The sequence below is a fragment of the Bos indicus genome, chromosome 13 (genome assembly GCF_029378745.1).
Source record: "Bos indicus isolate NIAB-ARS_2022 breed Sahiwal x Tharparkar chromosome 13, NIAB-ARS_B.indTharparkar_mat_pri_1.0, whole genome shotgun sequence".
Taxonomy (NCBI): Eukaryota; Metazoa; Chordata; class Mammalia; order Artiodactyla; family Bovidae; genus Bos; species Bos indicus.
In genome coordinates, this window is record NC_091772.1 from 43328098 (window position 1) to 43344695 (window position 16598).

The following is a 16598-nucleotide window of genomic DNA, read 5'->3' on the forward strand; positions in this document are numbered from 1 at the left end:
TGTTCATAGTTGGGTACTTGAAACAATGGGCAAATATTCACTCTTGGTAAATTTGATTCCTTGTCCTGACTGGCTTTCACTAGTTTGCTTGGCATGCACTTAGTCCTTGTATCAGCCCAACAGGAAAGTTTAGGGCAATTCAGTTCATTTCTGAGTCAGCATCTGGGTGGCTTTTTGAATCCGGTGTACTTATGACTGTTTTTGAATGCCTTACTATCTCCCCAAATCCACACCCCAGTTCTATTCAAGATTTTATTAATACATGATATAGTCTATGTCTCCACCCTTATTCCTTTGTCCCTGGCCCCATATATAGCTCCCCCCTCTGCAGCTGTGATACCCATTCCAGCTACTCTTCAGTTTAAGCTCAGTAAAACAGACACCAGTCTCCAGGTAGCCCCAAAGTAGGTTGCAGATAAGGTTTTCTATCACTCTGGTTTGAGGGAGGCAACTGGGAGCTGATCAGAACTGCACTTCCCCAGGCAGGAGAGTACATGTGAGTAAATACATGATGAAATTTCCTACCGTTCTAGTCCGGATTTTTCCTAGTTGTGTGTTCACTTTGTTGCTGTAGATCTGTGACTGTTTCCCAGAACTCCTATGAGGTTTTTCAGCTGCCTTCTCTTTCTTTTCTTGCCTTTCCAAGGGAGAAATTGATCCTCCTAGCTCACCATTTTGCTGGTATCACTGTACATGTTAAATTTTCTTTGTCTTCACAATGTCCCCAAGTATCAGTGCATCACAGTTTCCTTTTCTGTCCCAAATTTGTCAATTTTTTATAGGTTTTTCTTTTATGAATAATGTTGCACAAGATAGTAAATTATGTAAAATATGCATCAGTTACAATATGAGAGTACTCTAGAAGTTACATAGCTAGGTACAAGGTATAAACACTCAAGAGTCTGTTTGTACATTGCACATGGTATCCTAAAGCTACTAATAATTAATCTCCTAAAAGTATTTTGCCATAATGTCTGGTTTCCATATCCTGTTCAGTATTTCACCACTGTCAGATCTGTAAAGCAAATAATTTTGCTGGTGGGAAATGTAAAAAGGCAAATTTAGTTTCATTTGAAGTTTTGATTCTTTATTAAGAGGTAACATTTAAAAAAATGCTTATTAAACACTTTTAGTTTGTGTGATTTATGTATGTGTGCATGTTTGTTCTGAAAGATAGTTGTTTCAATTGATGTTTGATTGAGATTGGGCTTCATAATAGAAAAATGGAAAACAGTTGCTGTGTGGAAGTTTGGCATATGGTCAATAATTGTTCAGCCAATCTCATCATTACATAATACTTAAGGTTATAGGGAGTTGGTGATGGACAGGGAGGCCTGGCGTGCTGTGATTCATGGGGTCGCAAAGAGTCGGACATGACAGAGCGAGTCAACTGAACTGAACTGAAGGTTATATGGATTAAAAAAGGAAACAAGTTGTTTAACTCACTTCAATCCTCTTCTTACTCCATGTGTATGGATTTAATCCTACTCCTTCTATAATATACGTGCTAACATTTGACAGAGCAGCTGGTATGTTACCTTTCTGTTATTTATAACTTGTAAAGGTTGAAGAAAAAAATCACTCTGCTTAGTTAGAGGAGCAACAGGCAATGGATCTCAAAAGCCAGAAGGTGAAGCTTAATGACGGCCACTTCATTCCTGTCCTGGGATTTGGCACCGCTGTACCTCCAGAGGTATAAGTACTGGTGTGGGGTTGAGATATAAATAGTAGTGGATGTAACATGAGAGGAAGGGGACTTGGGTTGTCAAGCACTGAGCTCCTGTGTGACTCTGGGAGGATCATGTGGTTCCACTAACCAGGCTAGAACCATACCCTGTGAAAGGGAAGAGAGCATCCGGTCTTCACTCTGCATCAGGGTCTGAGGCTGTGCTCACCTGCAGATTACTCTGGGTTCCCCTGCAGTTTCTGTCTCTTTCCCAGCTTGGCACAAGAGGTGAGACTCGGGTGTCGAGAACACTGACTGTAAGCTGCTTCTCTCTGAGGGGGATTGCAATGGTCGGGTTTCTCTGTGTATTTTATTAGTTCCAGAACTCCTTCCTCCTTCCAAAAAGACATGACCCAGAGAAATATTTGAGGTAAAAGGTCCTGAAGATGAAATGGCTGAAAACTAATGGGAGAGAATTGCTTTTCTACTGTGGGGTGTCTGCTTGGTCCCAGGCCAGACACATTCCAGCTGTGTTTTACCCTGTACTTCAGTTTCTGCTTGACTACTTCTTCTTATGGGAATTACAGTGTCATTTGAGGGGATACACTACAGTCTTACAGGCCAGGCTTTGTAATATATTCTTGGGTTTTGCAGTGGCTTTTTATTAAAGTATAGTTTTCAGTGCTTGGACATGAGGGGCTAGTGGACAAGTCTCTAGACTGGAAACCAGAAAGTTTGCTGTCCATCTGGTCTTTAGAGTATGTAGCTGTGACAAGGGGCTGCCTGGTCCTTAAACTTTGTGTCTCACTTCTTCATCTATAAAACAGAAGGAAATATTCAGAGACCCTTTCAAGACAGAAGACAGGGCTTGTTTCCTTGTAGTGCAAAGTGGGATGAGGGGAGGGAAGGGACCAGCTATACTGAAGCTCACCGGTTCATTCCTTGGTACAGTCCCAAATACCTGAGTATTTAAGAAAAACCAGGACTAGACCCAACAGAGGGAAGTTACACAAATTATTTAGATCCTTGAAACAGGAAAGATTCTGAATCACATAAAAAGAAATTGAGTATTATGCAGCATTAAAAACAAAGTTAATCCTGCCATTTGCAACCACACAGATCAACCTGGAGAACATTAAGTTAAATGAGAGAAGCCAGAAATAGAAAGACAGATACTTCATGATCTTTTTATGGGTGAAATCTAAAAAAGTGGAATGCACAGAAGAAGAGAGTAGAGGAATGGTGACCAGAAGTTGAGGACAAGGCTGGAAAAAGGGAAAGATGTTGGTCAAAGGGACAGACCTTCAGTTTGAGATGAAGAAGTCTTGACCCCTGATGTTCAGCACGGTGACCCCAGTTAATAATAATGGATTCTATCTTGAGATTTGCTAAGAGAGCAGATCTTTAGTGTTCTTACAAACCCCCTCAAAAGTCAGCTATGTGAGGTGATGGATCTCCTGGTAGCTTGATTGTGATCATCAGTAACAGTGGGTAATTATAAGCAGTACTTACACTATTTTACCACTAGTGCCACCTGGTGCTGGTTATAAAGAACCTACCTGCCAATTCGGGAGACATAAGAGGTTAAGGGTTGATCCCTGGGTTGGGAAGATCCCCTGGAGGAGGGCATGGCCATCCACTCCTGGATTTTTGCCTGGAGAATCCCTTGAACAGAGGAGCCTGGTGGGCTGTGGTTGCCATAGGGTGGCAAAGAGTTGGACATGACTGAAGCAACTTAGCTTGCATGCACTTGTATGAAAATATTGCTTTGTATACCTTGAATACAAAGAGGACTTCCCTGGTGGCTCAGAGGGTAAAGCATCTGTCTACAATGTGGGAGACCTGGGTTTGATCCCTGGGTCGGGAAGATCCCCTGGAGAAGGAAATGGCAATCCACTCCAGTACTATTGCCTGGAAAATCCCATGGACAGAGGAGCCAGGTTACAGTCCATGGGGTGGCAAAGAGTCAGACAAGACTGAGCAACTTCTGAGCTACTGAGTGATACCGTGAATAGATACAGTTTTTTTTTTTTTTGGTGTATTCTGTGTAGCTTCAGTGGTAGCCAGAAGCCTTAGAAGCTTCAAGTTTTTTTCTTGATGCTTTTACCATACATCTTATACCTTTGTCAATTTTGCTTCAAATGTCTCACAGTATAAATCCTATCCACGACTACAACTTTATGTTTAGTCCATTGGGTTCTAACAGCAAATCACTGAACCTGGAGGTGGTCTTTGGGTCCTCTGATACCTGTGATCAACCACTAATTGCCTGGGGTTGATGAGTTCCTGGGTATCCATTTAATTACTGACCAGGAACATTCAGCAAACTGTCATGAGTTCATCACCATGCATACAGAACTACCCAAAGAAAAGTTGAATCTTGGGAAGACTAAAGCTTGTACTTTAGCAATCTTTTAACCATGTGAATATGTAAGTACTACCTTTGTTGCTCATGTAGGTTCCTAGGAGCGAAGCTCTGGAGGCAACCAAATTCGCTATAGAGGCTGGGTTCCGCCATATTGACTGTGCTCGTGTGTACCAGACTGAAGAGCAAGTTGGCCAGGCCATTCGAAGCAAGATTGCAGACGGCACTGTGAAGAGAGAAGACATATTCTACACTTCAAAGGTGCTGTATGTGTTGTGCATGTGCACATGTGGGCAACTGATTGTGCCCAGGTGACTATTGTATAATAGGACCATTGTTTGGTGAAGAGTTGTTTGGTGACCCATGTTTATTATTACATTCCTAAAGTATTGGAATTCCCTGGTGGTCCAATGGTTATGACTCGGTGCTTTATTGCCACGAGTCCAGGTTCAATCCTTGGTCAGTGAAGTAATATCCGAAAAGCCATGTGGTAAGCCCCCCTCCCCTCTCCCAAAATTTCCTGAAGTACTATTAACACAGCTTCCATTCTTTAATCTCTGCAGCTTTGGTGCACTTTCCTTCGACCAGATTTGGTCCAACCAGCCTTGGAAAAGTCACTGAAAGATCTTCAACTGGATTATGTTGATCTCTATCTCATTCATTTCCCAGTGTCCATGAAGGTTGCAAATTTGTGTGATTGTTTCTATTTTACTTCTTTTTTTTAGAATGTGTATCAACTTACATGGATGGTTGAATTAATATTTGTCTTAGTAGGTTGTAGAGAGGGTTTCACTAGGGTAGAATCCCCCTAATAATCATTCATGATCATCTTTTTACTGATTTTCTTTGAATCCCTTACACACCTCCCAGAGAAAGGAGTTAAAGAATCTCTCAGTGTCTGCCTTAAAAACTTGAGGAAATAGAAATAGATGAGTTCTGCACACAGTCCTGAATATGACTCCTGAGTCTCTAGGGATTTCATGAAACAAGAGTTTGGTGCAGCCATGATGAGCAATGACACAATCTTACATCGAATGTGATGAGTTCTTCTCCTCTTTCACCCATTCGAGTTGAGCAGATTTGGTGGTGCTCCATCTGGATGGATCTAAAACTAGCAGACATTACAGGGACTTAGAAACCTTGCCTACACTGTTGCTTGTCTTCATGATGAAGTTATAGACTGCACTTAAACTTTAAGAACTGTGTCATTATGCTGTATTATTATGTAGATGGGAATTTCCTGGCAGTCCAGTAGTTACGACTCCATGCTTCCACTGCTGAGGAAAGCTGAGTTGAGGGAAGGAGTGCAATCCATGTTTGGCGAACTAAGATACCATAAACATGAGACAAAACAAAACAAAACAAAACAAAAAAACCCCAAAACAAAAGCAAACCCACAATGAAACTACAACAACAAAAATCTGTGTTATATAGAACTCTTGATTTTAAGTTACAGAAATCTACTCAAGCCATCCTATGCAAAATAGCTTAGAGGACTATGTAGATGGGAAGTCCAAGTCATGGATAGATTTAAGGCTTTGCTGTACTCTTCAGAAATGTCTATTTTTTCTATCTCTTATCATGACATTGGAGGCTTCCCTTTTGGCTCATCAGTACAGAATCTGCCTGCAATGCAGGAGCTTCAGGAGATGTAGGTTTGATCTCTGGGTTGGGAAGATCCCCTGGAGGAGAGTCTGGCAACCCACTCCAGTATTCTTGCCTGGAGAATCCTATGGACAGAGGAGCCTGGTGGGCTACAGTCCATGGGGACACAGAGTCAGAAACGACTGAAACAACTTAGCACACACAGACATCATGGCATTACTCATGATTCACTTTATTTTTAAAATAAAGCAAATGGTATTTATTCATGAACATTAGTGACATTTTCAACTGGTGGCAAATATAGTCTTGGGGCAGCTCAAGGCTCATGGTCATGAACGTTTGAGAGCATGTCTGGATCTTCCACATTCCATATAAACCTAACGAGAGCCTTGCTGGTTCACATGCCTGCCCTAGGGCATCTGAGGCTCAGATGGAAAAGGAAGTCTGATTATCCAATCACATCAAGATTGAAATTTTTATTCTGGAAATTATGTCATGTAACTTACTGCCTTTTCCAACTCAAGAGAAGCATTTCAAAAGAGACAAGTACAAGGAACAGACAAAATCCACAAAAGTCATGGGAATTCCCTTTTAGGACCTAGAAAAACATATTTATTACAACATATACATATATTAAGTGTAAGAGATTAGAATATGCCTCCCTCCTAAAGACATTGCTTACAACTCCATATATGCAAATACTAGTATCCAGAATATTGTAATCCCTACCTCATGGAGGTTTGCTACCTGGTGCCAAGCAGCCAGGCTAAATGTAGAGATATTACTTTGTGACATCTCTAAAATGACTACCTCTATTCCAGCCAGGGGAGGAATTGCTTCCAAAAGATGAAAATGGAAAAATAATATTAGACTCAGTGGATCTCTGTCTCACATGGGAGGTGAGTCTGGGGAGGAGAAAATCAGGGGAGGAGCCAGGAGAGGGGGAACCTCCTTCATTTCTTCCACCTGTGAGAATGGGCTGTGGACCATCAGAGTCAGCAGTTCATGAATCTAAGGGTTGTGATGCTGGGGTTTTGGGGAGGAAACCATTGCTGGAATGCTCACAGAGAGGAACAAAGGAGGAGAATATGGGACAGTGAAGACAGGCATCTCTTTCCTTCTATGTAATATGTCTTCTTAGGGATTTTTCTAAGGAGGAAATGGTAATTGTTGTTTTTGTGTCACAATTTCATTTTTCCTCTTAATAATCAATGCTAATTCTTGATGGGTGACCCTGTTGACAGATAATTTTCAGCATTTAGTTTTGCTCTATTGCCCATTCTAAATGACTGTGCACACCCCCTTCTTCCCTAGGCCCTGGAGAAGTGTAAGGACGCAGGGCTGACCAAGTCCATTGGGGTGTCCAACTTCAACCACAAGCAGCTGGAGAAGATCCTGAACAAGCCGGGGCTCAAGTACAAGCCCGTCTGCAACCAGGTGAGCAGCTCGGCTCCTCTCCCTCCTGCTCTTCACAACCTCCTTCTTGCCCTGGAGCCTGATGTCTGTCTGTCCTCCCCTCCTGTTCATCTGACCTTAGTGGACAGAATATTCTAGAGGGCAGAGCCTCTGTATGGATGGAATACTATGAATAGAACCCACAATGGTATCCCTGTTTGATAAAGTCTGGGTGGAAAAGCTGGGGAGGGGGTCCTGCTAAATTGTGGTGGAGACTGAGGAAAGGTAAAGAAGGTGAAGAAGGGTTAGACTAGTCACCCAGAACTTAGAGGAAGGTGGTGTTTACCTGAGCCTAAAGGGTGTCCAGAAATGGATGTTGAAAGTGCCTGGGAGGGAACTGTGGAAGGGAAGGAGGACCACGAAACATGGCATGGAGTGTAAAGAAAGTTAAATCGCATAATATTGGTTTAAAATTTGTGTGGGGTTTGGATGGCTGAATCCTTAGTCTTAGTGTTTCAGCTTTTCTGGGTCTTCAGTACCGAAAATGTGCTGAAGACTATGAAAGTCATCCAGGTGAAAGACTGAAGTCAAAGGCTCATGGTGATATTAATGATCAATAAAATATTTACTCAGAAACATTTACTCATATGTAGAGCTCACCTTGTGAGCTACTCAAGCTTGGAATGGTTCTCTCATCCAAGTCTATCATAAAATTAACTTTTAAGCACACTTCTCTCAATTTTTATCTTGATGTTAATATTTCAAGTTTATATTTAAGTTGTAGTTTTTCCTTTAGCATTTTTTTAAACTTTTAATTTTCTCTGTTTTATTAATATTACTTTCCCAAATAATCTGACACTCTTCTCTGTTGGCATTCTACAGGTGGAATGTCACCCTTATCTCAACCAGAGTAAACTGTTGGATTTCTGCAAGTCCCGTGATATTGTTCTTGTTGCCTATAGTGCTCTGGGATCCCAAAGAATAAAAGGATGGTAATGAACCCTAAGGAAGACAACACGGTGTTTACCTAAAATTCAGTTTTTGAGGAAATGGTTTCAATCATACAGTACTCAGTGGTCTGGAGATAACTCTCATAGGCAGGGGGAATAAAAGGGAAGGATGGACTGATTTCTTCTCTTTTATCTTCTCATCACCCAGACAGTTTCTCTACACTGTATTAGCTTGTGTGAAAGAGTTAGTTGCTTGTTGTGTCTGACTCTTTGCGACCTCATAGTCTGTAGCCCACCAAACTCCTCTATCCATGGGATTTTCCAGGCAAGAATACTGAAGTGGGTAGCCATTCCCTTCCCCAAGGGATCTTTCTGACTCAGGGACCCAACCCAGGTCTCCTTCTTGTAGATTCATCAATTACACTAAAATCTGTACATAATCTCCCAGTTGAGACCAGAAACCCAAGCTTATGTCATGATTTTGCTTATTAACTAATGAATGCATTTCTAAAAATAGATGTTCCAAACCTCACTTACCTTATGTCTAAAATTGGGACAATAATATGTAACTCCTAGGTCTATCATGCTAGAAAAAAATTTCAATTTGAACCAATTATGTAAACATCTCTAGGAGAATAATGATGAAATAAATGACTGTCATTCTGGGACTACTCAGTTTTTGTCAAAGCCTAGAAAAGTGACATTAAAAAATTTCCTGGTATTTTTCTTCTTCTCTACTCATGGTCTTGATTATCAAAGAAAATCAATAACAGAGAAGTAAATAAAAAATTCCACGAGTTTGGCAGTCCTGGTCTCAACTCAATCATGAATCTGAATTACATGCAGAACTTTGTACACACAGAATGGGAGGTGACCCAGTTGAGGTTCTGATTCAGTTTGTCTTCAACTAAGTCATGGAATTTGTATTTCTAACAAGATCCCAGGTGATACTGATGATGTTGGTCCCTGGAGCACACTTTGAGAAGCACTGGTCTAGAGTGGACCTACTTAGCCTGTTTGAGAAGCCTCCTTAGAAAATGAGAATTTAGTCTCAGCTCCTCAGCATTTCTGAATTTCCTTCCAGGGTGAACCAGAATCACCCCGTTCTCTTGGAGGACCCGGTTCTTTGTGCCATTGCCAAAAAGAACAAGCAGACCCCTGCTCTGGTTGCCCTTCGCTACCAGATACAACGTGGGGTTGTGGTTCTGATCAAGAGTTTCAACAAGAAGCGGATCAAAGAGAACATACAGGTGATGATGAGTGGGGCTGTGGACAGAGGGCTCCTAAGGAATATCCTTCATGAGGGTCATTCTTTGTCCATCTCTCAAGACTTTCCTTGAGTCAAGACAAGTCACCTGTTCCCCGCTGTGCATGAATGCCTTGTGTGTATTCCTGGTAGTTTTCTCCTCCTGATGTGGCAACAAGAAAGGTGGCATGGCTGGAGAGGGTTAACGTTGGACAGTGTGTGTGCTCAGTTGCTCAGTCTTGTCTGACTCTTTGCGACCTCATGGACTCTAGCCTGCCAGGCTGGTCTGTCCATGGGGATTCTTTAGGCAAAAATAATGGAGTGGGTTTCCATGCCCTCGTCCAAGGGATCTTCCCAACCCAGGGATTGAACTTAGGTCTCCCACATTGCAGGCAGATTCTTCACTGTCTGAGTCACCAGGGAAGCCCAAGAAAACTGGAGTAATCTATTCTTTCTCCAGGGGATCCTCCCAATCCAGGAATCGAACTGGAGTCTCCTGCATTTCAGGCAGATTCTTTACCATCTGAGCCAAGGTTGCACAGATAACAGAGATTTATTTCCAGTGTTATTTCTGCAATTTATTCTGTCACCTTGTGCAAATGACATCTTATTTTCTTTGTTCTCAATTGATAAAACTGTGAATTTTTTAGGCTGTTTGGACTGCTACAACAAAATACCACAGATTGAGTGGCTGAGAAAAAATTGAAATTTCTTTCTCACATTTATAAGGCTGGAGTCTTGAGGTCAGGGGGCTTGTGTGGTTGGGTGAGGGCCCTCCTCCAGGTCACAAGGCTCTCCTTTTAATTTAACATGGTAGAGGGGAAAACAGAGTATTTCCCTGAATACTAACAAGGTTGCATCTTCATACATTTAATCTCCATGAGTTTCTGCCTTTGAGAAGCTCCTCTTCAAGACTTTGTCCACTTTAGCTAGGTTGTTTCTATTTAGACTTCTGTGTGGGAGACCAATATTGTCCCCTTAGAGTAGCTGCACAGAAAACTCCCCAATTTCAGAATTTAATGTAGAGATCAGTTATGCTTCCCTTGATTCTGTGGTTTGACAATCAGCCTGCACTCAACTAAGCTGTTGTCCTCTTAGTTGGCCTCTCTTATGCATTTGCAGTTCAGTGCAGAGCAGCTCGGCAGTTCTGCTTTAGCAGGTGGATGTGGCTCCTGTTAGAGGAGCATGCATGCTTCTCTGAATAGTTTTTCATATATGTTTGGCTAGACTGTTGTCAACTGACTTGGTCTTCATCTCAGCACAGTGCTGTGATCCTGTCAGTGATTAGGGAAAAAATCCTCTTCCTGTCTGGGCTCAGATCTGACTCAGCACTTCTGGGAAATATCACTGTTTAGTGCCACAGGTTACAGGTCAGGCCAAGTCAAGGGGAAGGGAAATTGTCCCCTGATCAATTGTTTCCGTGTTTCCATTTAAATTTGGTTTGGTAATCTAGCTGGAACTGATTATCTAAGATAATATGAAAATAGATACATACACCTTTACTGCTACTGCTGCTGCTAAGTCACTTCAGTTGTGTCCGACTCTGTACGACCCCATGGACTGCAGCCCACCAGGCTCCTCTGCCCATTGGATTTTCCAGGCAAGAGTACTGGAGTGCGGTGCCATTGCCTTCTCTGACATACACCTTTACGTATATTTAAATTTAAACCTAAATTTTCATATTTCCTCACAGATTTTCATTGTCAACTCTGTCATATATCAAGTGTCCAGAAGTACATTTCTGGTGTCTCTCTTCTATTTAACTATTCTGTTTTCTGTACCGTGCTATTAAAGTGAAAATAAGTATGCTTTTCAGAATAATTTTTTATTTTTTAAGAATGTCCTGATTGCTTTTGTTTAGCTCTCTTTTATTGCAAATTGAGTATCACTTTACCAACTCCCAGGGAAGAATACATGCTCAAGTCTTTGGTTCATGTTGCACTGACATACTAGATCATTTGGAGAAAATGAATTTCTTTACAAAATTGAGCTTTCTATATCATGAATATGATATGAATTTTTAATTATCTAGGTTTCTTTAATGTTAAACATTTTTCATAACTTTCTCCACAAACACATTTACATAAAGTTTTTGTTCGATTCAGTCATAGATAATGAATAGTTTGATATCAGAGTCTTGAATAGGCTTTCACAGGGAGCCTCCTTCCCACAGTGCTTCAGCTGAATGTTGTCACCCTCAGGGCATGTTGGGGAGAGTTAATCAGTTTAATGTTAGCTCAGGTTAAGGTATTGAGTCAGTTCAGTTCAGTTCAGTTCAGTCACTCAGTCCTGTCTGACACTTTGTGATCCCATGAATCGCAGCATGCCAGGCCTCCCTGTCCACCACCAACTCCTGGAGTTCACTCAAACTCATGTCCTCGCATCAGTGATGCCATCCAGCCATCTCATTCTCTGTCTTCCCCTTCTCCTCCTGCCTTCAATCTTTCCCAGCGTCAGGGTCTTTTCCAATGAGTCAACTCTTCGCATGAGGTGGCCAAAGTACTGGAGTTTCAGCCTCAGCCTCAGTCCTTCCAGTGAACACCCAGGACTGGTCTCCTTTAGGATGGACTGGTTGGATCTCCTTGCAGTCCAAGGGACTCTCAACAGTCTTCTCCAATACCACAGTTCAAAAGCATCAATTCTTTGGCACTCAGCTTTCTTCACAGTCCAACTCTCACATCTGTACATGGCCGCTGGAAAAACCATAGCCTTGACCAGACGGGCCTTTGTTGGCAAAATAATGTCTCTGCTTTTTAATATGGTATCTAGGTTGATCATAACTTTCCTTCCAAGGAGTAAGCGTCTTTTAATTTCATGGCTTCAATCACCATCTGCAGTGATTTTGGAGTCCCCCAAAATAAAGTCTGACACTGTTTCCGCTGTTTCCGCATCTATTTGCCATGAAGTGATGGGACCAGATGCCATGATCTTAGTTATCTGAATGTTGAGCTTTAAGCCAATGTTTTCATTCTCTTCTTTCACTTTCATCAAGAGGCTTTTTAGTTCCTCTTCACTTTCTGCCATAAGGGTCGTGTCATCTGCATATCTGAGGTTATTGATGTTTCTCCTGGCAATCTTTATTCCAGCTTGTGCTTCATCCAGTCCAGCATTTCTCATGATGTACTCTGCATATAAGTTAAATAAGCAGGGTGACAATATACAGCCTTAACGTACTCCTTTTCCTATTTGGAACCAGTCTATTGTTCCATGTCCAGTTCTAACTGTTGCTTCCTGATCTGCATATAGGTTTCTCAAGAGGCAGGTCAGGTGGTCTGGTATTCCTATCTCTTTCAGAATTTTTCACAGTTTATTGTGATCCACACAGTCAAAGGCTTTAGCATAGTCAATAAAGCAGAAATAGATGTTTTTCCGGAATTCTCTTGCTTTTTTGATGATCCAGCAGATGTTGGAAATTTGATCTCTGGTTCCTATGCCTTTTCTAAAACCAGCTTGGACATCTGGAAGTTTACAGTTCACATATTGCTGAAGCCTGGCTTGGAGAATTTTGAGCATTACTTTACTAGCATGTGAGATGAGTGCAATTGTGTGGTAGTTTGAGCATTCTTTGGCATTGCCTTTCTTTGGGATTGTAATGAAAACTGACCTTTTCCAGTCCTGTGGCCACTGCTGAGTTTTCCAAATTTGCTGGCATATTGAATGCAGCACTTTCACAGCATCATCTTTCAGGATTTGAAAGAGCTCAACTGGAATTCCATCACCTCCTCTTTGTTCATAGTGATGCTTTCTAAGGCCCACTTGACTTCACATTCCAGGATGTCTGGCTCTAGGTGAATGATCACACCATCATTATTATCTGGGTTGTGAAGATCTTTTTTGTACAGTTCTGTGTATTCTTGCCACCTCTTCTTAATATCTTCTGCTTCTGTTAGGACCATACGATTTCTGTCCTTTATCGAGCCCATCTTTACATGAAATGTTCCCTTGGTGTCTCTAATTTTCTTGAAGAGAGCTCTAGTCTTTCCCATCCTGTTGTTTTCCTCTATTTCTTTGCATTGATCGCTGAGGAAGGCTTTCTTATCTCTCCTTGCTATTTTTTGGAACTCTGCATTCAAATGGGCATGTCTTTCCTTTTCTCCTTTGCTTTTTGCTTCTCTTCTTTTCACAGCTATTTGTAAGGGCTCCTCAGACAGCCATTTTGCTTTTTTGCATTTCTTTTCCATGAAGATGGTCTTGATCCCTGTCTCCTGTACAATGTCACGAATCTCTGCCCATAGTTTATCAAGTACTCTGTCTATCAGATCTAGTCCCTTAAATCTATTTCTCACTTCCACTGTATAATCATAAGGGATTTGATTTAGGTCATACCTGAATGTTCTAGTGGTTTTTCCTACCTTCTTCAATTTCAGTCTGAATTTGGCAATAAGGAGTTCATGATCTGAGCCACAGTCAGCTCCCGGTCTTGTTTTTGCTGACTGTATAGAACTTCTCCATCTTTGGCTGCAAAGAATATAATCAATCTGATTTTGTATTGAGTCAGGAGTGTCCAAAGGCAATGTGTTTGGAAAAAGAAGATTTTAGTTTGTTTTCTGTCACAAGTGATTTACTTAGAAAGATAAGGGACTGATGCACTGTAATGTTTGTGAGGTGGACAGGAAAGGAGAAGGTGTGGGAAGGAGAGGTGAGAACTCAGCAGAGGGTCCCAGGTTGTTCTCCTGGAAGCTGAGGACAGACACAGCTTCCCTGCCCCTTCCTCGTGTCTCTATCCAGCTGGAAAGACCTCCAGCCCCAGGGGGGAGGCTGTCTCCTTGGGGGAGAGGTTAATGTGATTGTTCCTTCCTTCCAGGTGTTTGACTTTGAGCTGAGTCCAGAAGACATGAAAGCAATTGATGGCATCCATAGAAATATAAGATATAATGAGATACTATTGTAAGTGACTTGCAGATATTTCACACACACACTGTTTTTTGTAGCAGGCAGGTCAGCAGGAGAACTAAGCTTTTCAAAAGCTTAATTCTGGGAAGATAGTCCTGAATTCCAGTGTAGGAGTAAACCAGGGGCTTCCTGCAGACCCCAGACCAGAGGTTTCCTCCAAGGCTCCATCTCTGACCAACAGAAATGTGACTTGGGCCCAGGACAGCCCATCAGTAGAATTCCCAGACATCATGGTGATTTCACTACTTTGTGTCCCTAATCCCTGTGCCTAGTGTACCTCCTCTGAGGGTGGAGGGACCCAGGAAACACAAAGGGCATAGTGCCTGCAGCCCACTGTTCTTTCAGGGACCTGTGAACATGTCTCATCTTTAATTCTTTTTGTATCAGGGGAAAATGATTGTATTAATAATAGCTATATAAGAATGAATCCGTCATGCATTACATTCATGTTTTGTTGTTGTTCAGTTGAGAAGTCCTGTCTGACTCTTTTGCAACCCCACGGACTATAGCCTACCAGGCTCTTTTGTTCATGGGATTTCCCAGGCATTTCCCTCTCCAAGGGATCTTCCCAACTCAGGGGTTGAACCCATGTCTCCTGCATGGGCAGTGGGGTCCTTTACCACTGAACAACCCGGGAAGCCCGCGTTGATGTTTGCCCATGTACAGTCGTAAAATGTCATGTTAATGTTTTTCTGGAGGGGATCCAGGCAGGCCAATGTGCATCAGTGCTCAGAAGTCACTGGGGGCCTACTTCAACCCCCTCCCCTAAGTGGCTGATGGGTTTTCTCCCTAATGGGCATTTCTTCTCCAAGACATTATCCATTTATTTCAAATTGATCTCTTCATTGGCCTTTTCCCCTATTCCAACTCCCATTTCCTCATCCTTATAATTTCACAAAACTGTATTACAAGTAGGTCATTAACTGACCCTCCAGTGAATGACTTCTGTGTCCTTAGCAGGACACACCCAGGGAAGATCGGCTGGGTGTTTGGTTTTCTGAGTCAACACTTACCCCACTGTAGCTTCTGTCCATCAGGGGTACATCCCTTTGGAAGCCCCTATCACCTGGACTTTGACTTAGTCACTAACATGCGACTCTAGCTGCCTAATTCCTGAAGAAGGAGATCAGGATTGAAGAGACAAAATAGAAATTTGCAAGGGAGTTTTGAGAAATGAGAATACAAATAATGGCAAAATGAAGATTTAATTTCAGTTAAGGATCTCAAAACTGCCCCTGTTGTTGCAAAGCTATATCATGATTCTAAGAAAAGATATGATACATGGAAAAAACACAGAAAGCTCCTCTTCTGTACTCAAAGGCTTTTGAGTTCTCAAAGTCTTTTTAATTCTATGTTCTCCTTCACTGGGCCGTGAATGCCTATCTTTGTGGGCTCAACTAAATAGCACAGCTCCTGGAACATGGAATTGCTAAAAATGCACTTTACAATAAATTGAATTTAAAAGGACACATTAGAATGAAAAGTACAAACATGGAAAAAAGGAAAACAGCAGTAATACTAATTGCTGAATAAGCAATGTTTTAATATATTATAAAGTAAGAAAATAATGATCCCACTTTGTGTTGTGTGATTACTGAGGTGTATGTGGTATCTCTTCAACAGATGAGAAATTCCTTAAAGGAGACACCTGAATTTTGGGGGGTTTTCAGTATCTGCTTATCCATGCATGTGTGAAAAAGAGTAGCTAATTTGTTCACTGTGATTCTTCTCCTCATCTAGAGACAGAAGTTCCACCTGTGTCTGAAATGATGCCCACAGTTAGTCCCATGTCTTGTGCTCTCGTATAAATTGTAACCTGAGTCGAACTACCTGTCACTGTGGAGTGAATATTACACGTGAATGTGCCATGTGCACATGGAGCAGACACCTGCATGTGTGCTTGTCAGGGGAGAAGGAGGGGCCTGCTTGTAGATTTAGAGTTTTAGCCCATCCTGACCACATTCACAGAACAATGTTCTCTATGACAACATGGCTGATTTAAGAAATGAATCTTCCTTCTTCTCTTTCAGTGGTGTTGATCACCCAGATTATCCATTCTCTGAAGAATATTGACTCTCAGCTCTCACCGTGGTTCTTTGAGAATGTCTTGCTTCTAGGGCAGTGAAGAAGATTTTTGTACTTTGTGAAGGTGCTTAAATGAAGTATCAGAAATTTTGAAAGCTTGCTTTTCCTTTTAAAACATTTAACACTTTATGAAACAATAAAGACTTCAAAGTAAGAATACTTCTATTTTTCTGATAATTAAGATAATACATACAAATTACAGAAAATTAGGAAATAGAAGGCAAAGGATCAAAAATAAAAATAAGCCATGGTTAACCATTTTAATAATACTTTGGTGCACTTTCCTATATAAATGTGAGTTTTTATTTACACAGAGAAGGAATCTTCAATCTACAGGGTGTATACTTATGTTTTAACTTAGCATAATTATCTTGGTAAGCTGAAAATATGATT

At 41.5% G+C, this 16598-nt stretch overlaps 1 protein-coding gene across 1 annotated transcript; it reads left to right on the forward strand.

Annotated features, from left to right (window-relative positions):
- The first annotated feature begins 345 nt into the window (after window positions 1-345).
- LOC109567626 (dihydrodiol dehydrogenase 3-like) lies at window positions 346-16364 on the forward strand. Its single transcript, XM_070801098.1, has 10 exons — window positions 346-496; window positions 1565-1693; window positions 4125-4292; window positions 4595-4711; window positions 6458-6535; window positions 6951-7073; window positions 7914-8023; window positions 9066-9231; window positions 14032-14114; window positions 16151-16364. Exons 2-10 carry the CDS (start codon window positions 1610-1612, stop codon window positions 16191-16193), a joined length of 972 nt encoding a protein of 323 aa, XP_070657199.1. The 5' UTR covers window positions 346-496; window positions 1565-1609; the 3' UTR covers window positions 16194-16364.
- Window positions 16365-16598: the final 234 nt, after the last annotated feature.

Excerpts from the sequence above, each read along its gene's own strand:
- LOC109567626 (XM_070801098.1), top strand. The coding sequence starts at position 1,610 with ATGGATCTCAAAAGCCAGAAGGTGAAGCTTAATGACGGCCACTTCATT. Across the intron at positions 8,024-9,065 it reads TCCCAAAGAATAAAAGGATG|GGTGAACCAGAATCACCCCG; the intron begins GTAATGAACCCT and ends ATTTCCTTCCAG. Across the intron at positions 14,115-16,150 it reads AGATATAATGAGATACTATT|TGGTGTTGATCACCCAGATT; the intron begins GTAAGTGACTTG and ends CTTCTCTTTCAG.